The sequence below is a fragment of the Clytia hemisphaerica genome, unplaced genomic scaffold (genome assembly GCF_902728285.1).
Source record: "Clytia hemisphaerica strain Z4C2 unplaced genomic scaffold, Clytia hemisphaerica genome assembly, whole genome shotgun sequence".
NCBI lineage: Eukaryota > Metazoa > Cnidaria > Hydrozoa > Leptothecata > Clytiidae > Clytia > Clytia hemisphaerica.
The window spans coordinates 1,152,537-1,165,338 of NW_027103430.1; the positions used below are offsets into that span (position 1 = coordinate 1,152,537).

Here is a 12,802-nt window from a genome sequence, read left to right on the forward strand (position 1 = left end):
TAGAAAATAAATCTTTGTACAAACTTTAAATGTCCGGGGAAAGTACACGTTTTTTAAAAGAACACATAAGTTGGCTCAAGCCTTCTATTGTATTTAATTTTTAAGATTTTAAACCTAAATTTGATATTCAAGCTATTTTTTTATAGCCTTATATTCTATCCTGATATCATCTTTATTGACTAGTGAATACCTTATAGGAGTGGAAACTCCTTTGAAAACTCATTTTGCAGCATTTTAATTTCAAGGTTATCAGAACTCCTCCACCGCGATTACACTAGAGATGATTTTTGGCCCTATTTTTCCAGTGGCTGTAGGGGTGTATCAAAAATCGTTTATCCCCCATTGTCAGTTTTCTTTTCTATTACTAAATTGAAATTCGTTTTGAATTTTTTTTACTATACTTGTGATCATGGTGCAAAGAAGACACCGAAACGTCAAACAATGAATAAAATTAAATTTTTAGTTTTCACTTTTTTTATCAAATTTTTCTATTACTATTTCTATTATTTTTTCTAATACCGGAAAGCTTATTGACGTAGTCTTGACGTTGGTCTTTTGATCTCGGGGGTAACAGGACTGGAAGTAGATGGACTGCCTTCCAGTTGATGAGCATCTCTAGATTTAAGAAAATATCAAACCTTTCATTTTCAGTTCCCCATTTAGTAATGGAAGACTTGGCACTGGTCTCTAATACTGCATGGTTTTTTTCACAAACACCAGTAAGTTTCAGCTGAGACGATTGTTCTCAGGCCTTAATTCGAGCCTCGTATTCTTATTATAAAATGGTTCCTATAAGAAAGTGTAACCACTTACCTTTTGTAAAACCGCACGCATTAAAATATTCAGCTGACATGTCTTTTTTTCTATACACTTTAAAAACATTAAAAATTTCGTTTTTATTTATTTATTTCACAAACTAAGAAACGACTTGCAGTAACTAAAATGCTTCCCCGGGGGCCTATCAGTGTGGAATTCCTAGGGAAAGCTTCGTCATCTCGCTTGCCCGTATAGAAAAAGGAATCACCTAGGAAAAAGATGAACCCGAAAAAAAAGGTTGTAGCAAAGAATCTATGATCCCCTAAAATATATAGAGTACAACCTCGATTAATGTCAAAATGTCTGTTTGTTATTAGCGATATAAAATGTGTTTGTCCTACGACAGTGTACATTTGAAAAATAATTTCGTCTGGGAAACACAAAAAAACGTTGTTTAACTGTTTTTAAAAAAAACGTGTATTCAGCACACTTTGGTTAATCATGGGTAAAATGTGCGAAAATTCTATGACTTTCGTCTTATGATTTCTCGTTTTGAAAAACTCGTAGTTGCATGATTTATGGCAGGCAAAAAACTAGAATGTTCTAATATACCCCCTTCTAACAGACCCGGTAGGATTTTTTCAGCCAGAGGGGATATAAATAACGAACTGAAACTCAATGGGGATTGATATTCCTATGTTTTTATGACTGGAGATTTCAATTCTTTTGTTTTCAAGCCAGAAAATTCAGTGGGGATGGGAATAAAATCATCATATTTTGTATTGAGAAACGGAGTCACGTGATACTTAATGATATTTAAAGCTTTTAATAATTCCCTATACTGTAATATATTTTATCGTCATTTTTATTGCTTTTAATTACTCATATTTTTATTCCCCAATTTTTTCAATAAATTTGTTGCTTTCTTTTTACTTGTATGATAACTGATGATGGCGTAAACCGAAAAGCTTTTTATCCAATTTTCAAATATATTTTATATTTCACAACTTAACATGGCGAAAATTCACTTACATTTATAGTAATAGATACTTTAATCAGAAAAATTTCAGCGAGATTAATTTTAGCGCTATTAATAGACGAACCAAAAAAATCTTAATATTTTTCGGATTATTTTTATGAATTGTCTTTTTAAAAAATTTACTAGATACAACGAATACGTGTTTAAAGATTGACTAAAAAGTTAAAATAAAAATAAAAATAAAAACACTTACAATATAATATAGGACCTGTCATTAAAATATTAAAGTAGAAAATAGGCCATAAAGATGAAATGTTGATATGGTGGTAGAAACTAATTGCTCACGCCATCTTCGGATAAATTTATGAAAAAATGAATATGAAAAGATAAAAAGAAACAAAAGGTATCAGTAGAGCACACAACTTTAATTTCCAATTTGATCTTATTTGTTGTTTTTGTACTGGCAATTTTTGTCTTTTTGAATAGCAGTCACCAGGCAACTAAAAAATGACTATATGTTTATAAAATTTAGTTATTTTATTTCTTGGTCTGCTTTGCTTTCTTCTTTTGAGTTTTTGGGGGTTTCTGAGTGGTAGTTTTCTTCTGCCTCGTGACCTGAAAAAATAGTCATTACTCATTACTTGTCATTACTTTAATTGGAGAGATTTTACCGAGACAAATTTTAGCGCTTATTAGCGACCCAAAACAATCTAGATGTTTTTGGACTTATTTAAACGAATCTTATGGAATAGAAAAAACAAAAACATTGAAACTCGTGCTAATTACATAAAAAAGCTGCAATCATAATGCGTTTTCAAAAATGAATTTCATTTGTAAAAATATAGGAGGTGAAAAAAGAAGTGGAATCATTTATTAAATGAATTATACCTTTTTCATTGGTTGACTTTGTTCCCTTACAATATAATCATACTCCTCTCTCACATCATTGTCTCGTTTTCTTTTCGTTTGCTTTCCTAACTTGAGGATTGACGGTTTACACTTCGTTAACGTACAATCACTTCCCTTCCAGAGGTTTTCTTTTGTTTCTAGACCTTCCAGAAAGGTATCCCAGCGATCCAACTCCTCAGGGGATAAATGTTTTGTGGAATGTTTATTAAAAATCAGGGTTCTACATTCTTTCAAGTCTTTCTTAGCAAATTTTGGTGTCCGACACTATCCGTGTCCAAGATTTCACCAACATTTATCCATTTGCCAGATGCGGACCACTCTTTATACTCCATGATAACTTTTCCTGAAGCGTTCTTCTCAAACTTGAAGGCATGTGGCTTGCTATGGTTGCTGGGTACGTACATATGGTCCTTCAACATTGTTGCGAAGTCATCCACGTACTCCACCTCACTTATTATTGAATTTGTTTTAAATGTCTCGTTGACAACGCTGACTAGCTCATCCATAGTGCGAGCCTCGTGTGTCTTGAGGCTCTTTGATATGTTGGAAAATAGCTGAAAAGAAAACGATTGAAATGAACTGTTTAGTCTAAAAGACACCACCACGTGACAAAATACTTTTCCTTCTTTCTCCCCGAACTCTAAAAAGCTTCAGATTGGATACCACTTTAACCTTATTTTTTCCCCTAATTGTATTTTCCATATAAAGGATCAACTACAAACATGATTTCGCAGTATTAAAATTACGCGCAATCGTACCCCCTCCCCCTTAATTCATTAAATGTATTCTTTATTCCAGAAACGAAACGAAGTACAGGGGGGGTATAATAACGATTTTTCGTGGACAAGTTGATTTTGAAAGTAAAATGTCGATTTGTTACATCAAAACGGTTCCAATATGACCATTGGTGACTTTATTAACTTCTGGAAAGTATTGGGGTCTGGTACTGGTATGAACCGATCGATATTTATCATTTTCTGCCCATTTTACCTACTTTTTGACAATGAAATTCGAGTTTAAACACTGAAAAACATTCCACTGCTTAATCTACTGACTAATTTGATGTCTGGATTACATCAATGTATGCACCAAGTTGTCAATAATATTAAAATAATACTAAAATAGCGAAAAACTTGGTAAAATCGATAAAATTGCTGTAATATACCATTTTCTGCCCATTTTTACCTACTTTTTGAGATTGAATTGAATTAAAAACACTGTAGAACATTGTATTGAGTACTCAATTCAATAATTTGATGCCTTGGGTACTTTAAAGATATGCACCAAGCTGTAAATAACACTAAAATTGCAAAAATAAAGTAAATTCAATAATAATTTTGGTATTTTGGTATGTACAATTTTCTGTCAATTTCGCATACTTTTTGCTTCTTAAACTGGAGTAGAAGCACTTCATAACATCAAATTTTATAGTTTAAACACAAAAGGCTATAGGCAAGGATAGGTAGAAAGCACACAGATATGTCTACATGGTATTTTCAGTTCTTGACGGAATAAACACTGTGAAAACGGCACAGACAAAATATGTACAGGAATATAAACTAGGAAAATAAAACAAATGATTACAGGAGCACAGTATGGCAAATACATAGTAAAGATCATAAAAGAAACGGTTCACATAAAGAAAATCTAAGAAAAATATCAATATATTCGGTGTCCTAAGCATTAAATAAAATCGGACCTAGGAAAGCTTCCACCAAGATGCTGGGGAGGGAGGCGGAGCAAAAAACAGCAGTCTGCACTGAAGAACTGAAGAACTGAAAAAGGCCCATGTGGAAAATCTGAGGCCTTGAAAGGGGCATGAAAGTGAGGCTAAATCAAGAGTCCGGATTAGGACCAAAACAAACCAATTGCATCTAAACCCTGATATACAAAAACATATATAAGACACTTATTCAATGATTTGATATCTTGGGTTTATCAGAGGTATGTACCAAGTTACCTTTGAAGTACCCCCAGGTATCAAATTAGTGAACAGACAACCTAATAAATGTTATACCAGTGCTTCTACCTCAATTCAATTGTCAATTAGTAGGTAAATTGACAGAGAATGGCAATTTTATCAATTTTTTTTCGATTTTTACCAAGTTTTTTGCAATTTGAGTACTGTTGACAACTTGGTATATTTTGAAAGGAAACTTTTGTTCACAGTAAGCAAGGTTAGAGAAGTTTTTTCCTTGATTGCAACAGTGTTGAAGACTCGGGCACGGATGTGTTGATAGTCTTCAAGAACCAGCTTCAACCTTGATGAAAATTGTTGCTTCTTTTTACCAAGCTCTGAGGTTGTCGTTGTCGTTGAAGATGTGTGTCTGTTACAGAGCTTGACAAAGATTGCTTCCATGATACGATTCTTTGATGTGGTTTCCTTCAGCTCTTGGTTTACACAAACAAAATCAACACTGTCTTCACTGTCGTAGCTTCCCATGGTCAACCCTTCAGATTCAATACCAGAATCGAATTCATTGTCGACTTCTTTGGCCACTTTTTCCACGTCAAAGTTCTGTTGACGTAGATATTCCATCCCAAACATCTCTTTGACTTTCGCTGATGGTTTAAATTTAGTGATGAGTGTCTTTCCTAATGAAGGGCATCGTTCGTTATGAAGGGCATCCACAATTACTTATCTGTCAAGGGTTTCCTCTGTTTTCACTGGGAGAAAGAATTGGGAGTTTTCACTGATTACAAGAGGAGATATTCATACTTGAAGTTTTCGAGGTATTTCGTATTCTCCAGCACATATCTTCTTAACTACAAAGAGCTACAAAGAGGCTATAGGATATATTGTTAACCATGATAAAAGGTACCTTCCCTCCAAATTTGAATGTTTAGCCATTTGGCTATCCAAAGTTACAGTATTTTTCGTCAGTAATTTTTTTCTTTATTTTTTTCTAAATAATTAGTGATATTTTGTGAATGCAACTTTTTTTATCAATCAATCTACCGGGCTTGTAGCCTTTTTTGTTAACATGGAAATTAAGTAAGTAATTGGGAGGTTTTAATCAATAAAATTAAATGTTCTGAATACACTCAATTAAACATAAAATTGCAATATAAATCAATGAGTTACGGGTAAAACCAAGTAAACCATCGAGAACAAACTTAAAACTTTTGCTTCATAAATTCAATTTTGCAAGAGTTTTTTGGAAGTTTTCTATATGTTATGCTTCCTGATTTTTACCATAAATCGACAAAAAGCCTTCTGTCTGACTGAAATATTTTTCTACAAACACAAAAATAACAAATTTATGGAAGAAGATTTATTCATACTTTCACGCATAATTATCTCCCCTTTCGAAAACAATGGTATGGTTACGTCACAAAATTTTAACAAAAGAGAAATAATTTTTTTATGAATGTAACACCAGTTCAACATGAACGGCTAGAACAAAAGAAAATAGCCATTGTGAGTCTTTCTTACTGTTCATATGTCTATGCGAAGAAGAATATCACGCGAAACCTTTCACTGATTTAACAATATTTTACTATCCTATCCTATTTTCTTTTTCGTTCTTTCCCGTGCGGACGGCTGCACGGCATTTCTGGGCCTACTTTTTGAAAATTTGTGTTTTTTGATACTTGTCTTTTGTCGTTTGTCTTGTTCTCGTCTCTTTGAGCTTGTTTGTTTTGTCTGTTGTTTAACCCCTTTTTTGTTTCTTTGTATTTGTTGTCCGACCTACACTGTGGAGACGCATGCGAGTATTTCCCCTACATTTCCCCTGAGTGTAAATAACATTAAAAAGCCTTAAAACCTATCTGCTAGCCTCGTTTTGGTGCTAAGAAAAAATTGTCCCCACAATGTTGTGTATCGTATTTTCGACATGAACTATACACAATCCAGATTGAAAAATTTTGCACTGTGGGGACGAAATCCTGATTTTCTAGAAATCTGATTTTTATAAATAGTTCTCCCGCGGAAAATTCTACAACAAGAATCTTGTTGTGCGCCGGAAAATAAAAACTGATACAGCGCCCTATTCATAAACACAATCACGCAACTTTGCTGTCATTCCCAGCCCTTTTAGACAAACGCGGTCCTCTCAATTTCGAGATTGCATATTAGTTAGATTGTTTGTTTTCACACATCCCTTTAGAGCTTCAGCGTAGTGTGCAGAAAACAATCACAATCTGATCTCAGGTTAGGTATCATAGGTAAAAGATGGCCCAAGCAGATTTTTGGCAAAAAAATTTTGTCGGCTCAAAAAACGCATGTTCATTTATAAGAATCACTATTAATAAGCATACATCAATGTCCTTAGTCAAATTACTCATTTTTTTTATGAGATAGATGTTTTTTGCTCATGAAGGGTTACTTTTGAAGAATATGTGTGTTTAGATATTAAATTTTGGTTGCTTGGCGTGTTTTGGCCAAAACTGGCCAAAATCGATATTTTTTAAGCACATTATTCATAGAATTATATTTCACAGGTCTATCGACCTCTACAACATAATTTAGATCTATAAATATTGTCTAATTCTTCATCTGTCGTCCAGTCGGCAGAAGATATGGACTGAGAAGACGTTGTTTTGGTCTTTGTCCTAGGTTTTCGAAGGTGTGTTCTAGGGCTTCCTCTTACATGCCAACGAAATCTTCATTTTCTACATTCATGTTCTTTGCCTTTTGGCACATATCTTTAATAATTTTTCTTTCGTTGACGGTGAAGTCGTCTGTAATGCTAAAGCCACCAATTTTGTTGAATCGTTTCAGCTTATGCAGATTTTGCATTATCCGTTTTTTTCCTCCATACTTTTTAAGATCAACTTGATAGGACGCCATTGTAGCCCTTTTCTGTTTCTGTGAAACATATGGTCGGAAGTAGATTTCTCCAAAATAAGTCACGTGACCATTATGAAAATTACTAAGTGACTGACTTTCAAAAACTCAATTAAATGTCAGTGATTTTAGAGGATATCTTCCTGTTGAATAAAAACAATATATACAAGAATATACAAGAATATACCTTATAGGTTGTTAAAAAGCTATGAAAATATAAAAAACATCAGAAATACCAACAAAGCAACATCTAACCAGACTGAGCAAACCACTCACGACAAATACCATATTAAAAAACCAGTGAAATGACAATGAAAAGTACAAACAAAACGTAACAGTATTTCTTGCAGGACATTACATCTAACAATGTGTTTTCAAGTTGTTCTTAATCTTCGAAAATGATCCATTGTAACTGTTGGTTTGAAATATTTTTAATTTGTTAGTTATAATCTGTAGAAAAAAAGAAACGAACTTAAAATATATGGTAAGAAGAAGATTTCTCCAAAATAAGTCACATGATCATTTTGAAAATTAGTACTAATAGTGAGGTCTGTTAGCACATAAAAACGTAAGAATACTTCAGATGGTGATTAAAGCATGAAATTTGGCACAGATGATCCTTAGAGGGTCTAAAACTTAATTTTAAACAGTAACACCAAATTTTGCCACCTGGCCACCTGCCAGATGACGTCATCAGGTGGCTGGGCAAAAAATTATTTTTTTGAAAATATTTAAAATCTGATGGTTCCAGCGGAAAGAGCATGAAATGCTGATAAAAATTGAGGTATAAAACATGCCTTGAAAATCTTCCTATCAAAAGTTATGGAGGTTGAAAGTTTTTTGATGACGTCATCATAAGCCTTTCCAGGCAAAACTTAAAAACCTCGTAATTTTGGTACAAATTGACCAAATTTCATGTTTTATACATGAATTCATATCAAAATTCATTGCTTTTTCCGATTCCGATGTTCAAATTGAATTAAAAGCTTTAAATCCTACAGAATACTAAAACTTAGATTTTGAGCTTTACAAGGCAAATCAACGCAGCGTTCTCCCTTCAGGAGCACAGTATACAACGAACTAATTTTTTTGGATGTTTTAAGCCTTCCTATGCTGTTTGGACCCAAGCATCAGATGGAACTTCAAATTTTGACATGGATTCATGTATAAAACAGTAAATTTGGTCAACTAGTTCCGTTATTACGGGATTTTAGGTTTTGCCTGGAAAGGCTTATGATGACGTCATCACAAAACTTTAAACCTTCATAACTTTTGATAGGAAGATTTTGAAGGCATGTTTTATACCTCAATTTTCATCAGCATTTCATGCTCTTTCCGCTGATACCATCAGATTTTAAATATTTTCAAAAAAATAAATTTTTGCTAAGCCACCTGATGACGTCATCTGGCAGGTGGCCAGGTGGCAAAATTTGGTGTTACTGTTTAAAATTAAGTTTTAGACCCTCTAAGGATCATCTGTGCCAAATTTCATGCTTTAATCACCATCTGAAGTATTTTTGTGCTAACAGACCTCACTATAATAATCTCATGGTTATAAGGGAAATTCGGGATAAATTTTCCGAGGTAAATTTTGAAATTTTCTGAGTGCAACGAGGGAAATTTAAAACATTTCGAAATTTGACCGAGGGTAATTTATCCAGAATTTCACGAAACTAAGCATGGGATTCCTGGTTAATCTCATGGTTTGGATTGAAATTCTAAAAATTCTGAAAGGCTTCAATTTAACACTGGAAATCAATCTGAAATTTTAAAAAGAGCTCTCAAAAAAATCATAGAAACGCGAATCGAGTTTTAATTGGATAGTATTCCATTTACTTAAGCCTTTGAAGTTAGTATGAAAGTCGAAATAGGTGATGAATTTCCAAACGATGAAAATTTCACTTTTGTGGGAAATTACAAGTTCGCGGGAAATTACAAATTAACGTAAGCAAAAACGTTACTTAATTACTTAATTAAGTTACTTATTACTTACTTACTTAATTACTTAATTAAGTCTTTTGAATGAGAGGTCATTTTTTGAGGGTGAAGAAAAGAACAGAAAGGACATTTTTCATGTTTTTCATAAACCATGTACAAGCTAAGTTATGTACATAAAAATCTCAAGATAAAATATCCTAGTTAGATATATCTATGTACTATATACTACGAACATAAGAATGGTAAAACAAAAGAATGATAATGCATAAGAATGTTAAACAAAAGAAGGAAATGTTCTTCTTTAAATAGGTCACGTGATCACTTTCGTTTTCAAGAGATTAAAAATTTAGTCTTTTCACTGAGAGCACATTTTTTAACAGTTTGCAGTCCACTTTCGATTTGGACTATGCCCAAAATAAAAGCTGAAACTATGTACATTTATAAAGTTAAAGATAAAGTACCCTAACTAAATATACATCACTATCAACATAAGAATGCAAAATCAACAAAAGGATAAACTTTTCAAACCACTTTCGATTTCGATAAGATAAGATTCCTAACGTTTTGAAAAAACTTATTGAAAAGAAAAATAATCACGCCAATTGTTTTACATTTTAGCTTGACTGGACCATTTTTCTACATTTAGGCTTGCTTTGATTGTTTTTTCTTTTTCATAAGTTTCTTCACATTCTCCTCCCACTGCTCACGTGACAAGGCCCCAGCCAGGCTCATCAGGACAATATTTGTAACCATAATAGCGGTCATGTCCTGCCGTCACTTGTTGCATTTCCTGGAAGAGTAGGGTTTCCGAGCCTTTGCTGTTTCTGGATCTTTGCTTTTAGACAGGTAGAGATAGTAGGTGGACTTTGGCAAAGAAATTGGTTTTTCTTTTTGTTCTGTTGGTGATGGTCCTTGTTCAGATGGATGGATGATAAAATTTTGCATTGGTTTTGGCGGCATGAAAAGATGAGGTTCTGCAGGCTTTGGCTTCACGGGAAGGTTAAGATATTGTTGATGTGGTGGTGGCTGCATTAATGTTGGTGGCTGTGGAAATTGCACCAGCATTTGTATTGTGTTAACTGCACACAATCATAAGGTAGCTGCTATAGTGATGTTGTGTGTGGTAGGTGGCATCAGTGATGGTGGTGGTGGTGAACGCTGTGGTGATTTGGGCATTGGCTTGATTTCTTCTATGGAGAATCTAGGAGAATATCATATGGTGAGGAGTGGACAGGGCTTGTGTTTTTTTTTCGATGTCGGTCGTCTGTTGAATCCTTTTCCTTTTCACCTGACCAATCTTGTCACATGCAACCCTGTCGAAAGGTGGAATATCATTGACTACCGTGCCTCATCCTTAAACATGAAAAGACTTTTATACAAAATTTTTATACAAAAAGAGGCATTTTACAGTGTCTTAACAAGTCACGTGACCAAAATAGTCACGTGACCATTCTAAAAATTACTAAGTCTTTTGGCTGAGAGCCCATTTTTTGACGTTTCAATCTCGAAAAAATACCTTTAAATATGTTGTCTTTGTCCTTTCATTGATAAACGAGTGCACTTAGCATTTCCCCTGGCTGAGAATTGAACTCAGCTTAAACTACCTAACAGGAGGTTTTGTTCGTGTTGTTGTTGTTTGTCGAAAGATCTAGAAAGTAAGAAAAAGGAGAAAAAAACAGTGTTCAAAAGAGGTCACGTGATTAAAAAAGGTCACGTGACCATTCTAAAATTTAATAAGTCTTTTCACTGATAGGCCATTTTTTGACATTGAATTATTTCACTTTCGTTTTCGTTTTTACGTAAAGTCTATAAAATCTGATAAAAGAATGCATATGAAATAAAAAACTAAGCTATTTACAGTTAAAAATAAAGATTTAACATACATTAAATATGACATAAATAAACTGTACAATTACAAAACACTACATAAAGAAACAGTTACGAAAAATGAAGTACTGCTGAAAAAAAGACCAATCAAAATCACAACACTAACTAAAACAATTAAAAAGTTACAAAGACAATCAGGACACTTACAAGGAGAGGAAGGAGGACGAAATTGCACATTTTCATTATCAACAACTGGAACAACAACAGGAACGACAACAGGAACAACATCAGGAACAGGAACAACATCAGGAATAGGAGGAGGAAGAAAAGCAGGAACATCTAGAAGAATATCAGGCAGGACAACAGCAGGAACAACAGCAGGAACGGGAGGCAGAGCATCAGGAACAGGAGGAAGGAAACGAGGAGCAGGAGGAATAAACAAGACCACAGGATCAGACATATTTAGGTGGCCTGTAATGTACACAGCATGGTATGTAGTTTTTATTAATTATCTGTAAAATAAAAATAATATAGAAATACAGGAGTTAGAAGAAAATCACGTGATCACTTTCACTTTCGTTTTCTCTACATTTTACTAAGCCTTTTGGCTGAGAGCGTGGTTTTTTTGTCAAATAGAAAACTTGAAAACATCAATTTCAGATGACTTTAGAGTTCTTCCTATATAGATATTTACAAAACATACAAAACTATTGAAAAATATACTTTAAAAAGTGTCTAAGACATAACCTATAAAATAAATAACAAATACCAACAACAAATACCAACATTTCAACAATCAGGAAAAAAAACAAAACACAACAAAACATAACACAACAAAACATACCACCAAACACAGCACAAACAGGAACAACCACCACCACCAACAGGACGTCACATCATCAACATTGTTTCTATAGTCTATATGTACAACTACAGCATTTTCCATTATTTATTTTGAATTGTTTATCTAAAAAGTAGAGCAAAATATAGAAATATTGTGTTAAACAGAAGTCATGTGATCACTTTCACTTTCGTTTTCTCTACATTTTACTAAGTCTTTTGGCTGAGAGCATGTTTTTGACACTTTTCGAAAGTCATGTGACCATTCTAAAAATTACTAAGTCTTTTGGCTGAGAGCGTGTTTTTTGACACTTTCAAATTGAAATTAAATGCAAAATTCAATGAATTTAGAGAATATGTTCCTGAAACATATACAAAAACTATTTACAATACAAAAATATATACGTTATCGAAATGTACAAAAATATAAACGTTAATAAAATTTCCAACCAAAACATTGAACAACTTCACAAGAAATGCCAAACCAACAAAAACACAGACAGCAACAAAACACACAAGTACATTGACACCATAAAAGCCACACCACAACACTTCCCACACGACATTACATCCAACCCAGCATCCGACATGTCATCTTCCAATTCGAAATCTGTTACAATGGTTACAATGGAGTGATCCATTTTTTATTTTTGTTTGTAGTTAGTTATCTGTAAGAAAATAAATAAACGGATGAGAATATAGATATATTGGTCACGTGACCAAAATAGTCACGTGATGAGCCCTAAAATTTACTAACTCTTTTG

General features: G+C 33.5%; 1 protein-coding gene across 1 annotated transcript; it reads right to left on the reverse strand.

The window, feature by feature from the left end:
• Positions 1–10,460: 10,460 nt before the first annotated feature.
• On the reverse strand, positions 10,461–11,658 carry LOC136798027 (protein FraH-like). Its single transcript, XM_067054619.1, has 3 exons — positions 11,434–11,658; positions 10,976–11,019; positions 10,461–10,572 (listed from the first exon to the last, which is right to left on the reverse strand). Exons 1-3 carry the CDS (start codon positions 11,656–11,658, stop codon positions 10,461–10,463), a joined length of 381 nt encoding a protein of 126 aa, XP_066910720.1.
• Positions 11,659–12,802: the final 1,144 nt, after the last annotated feature.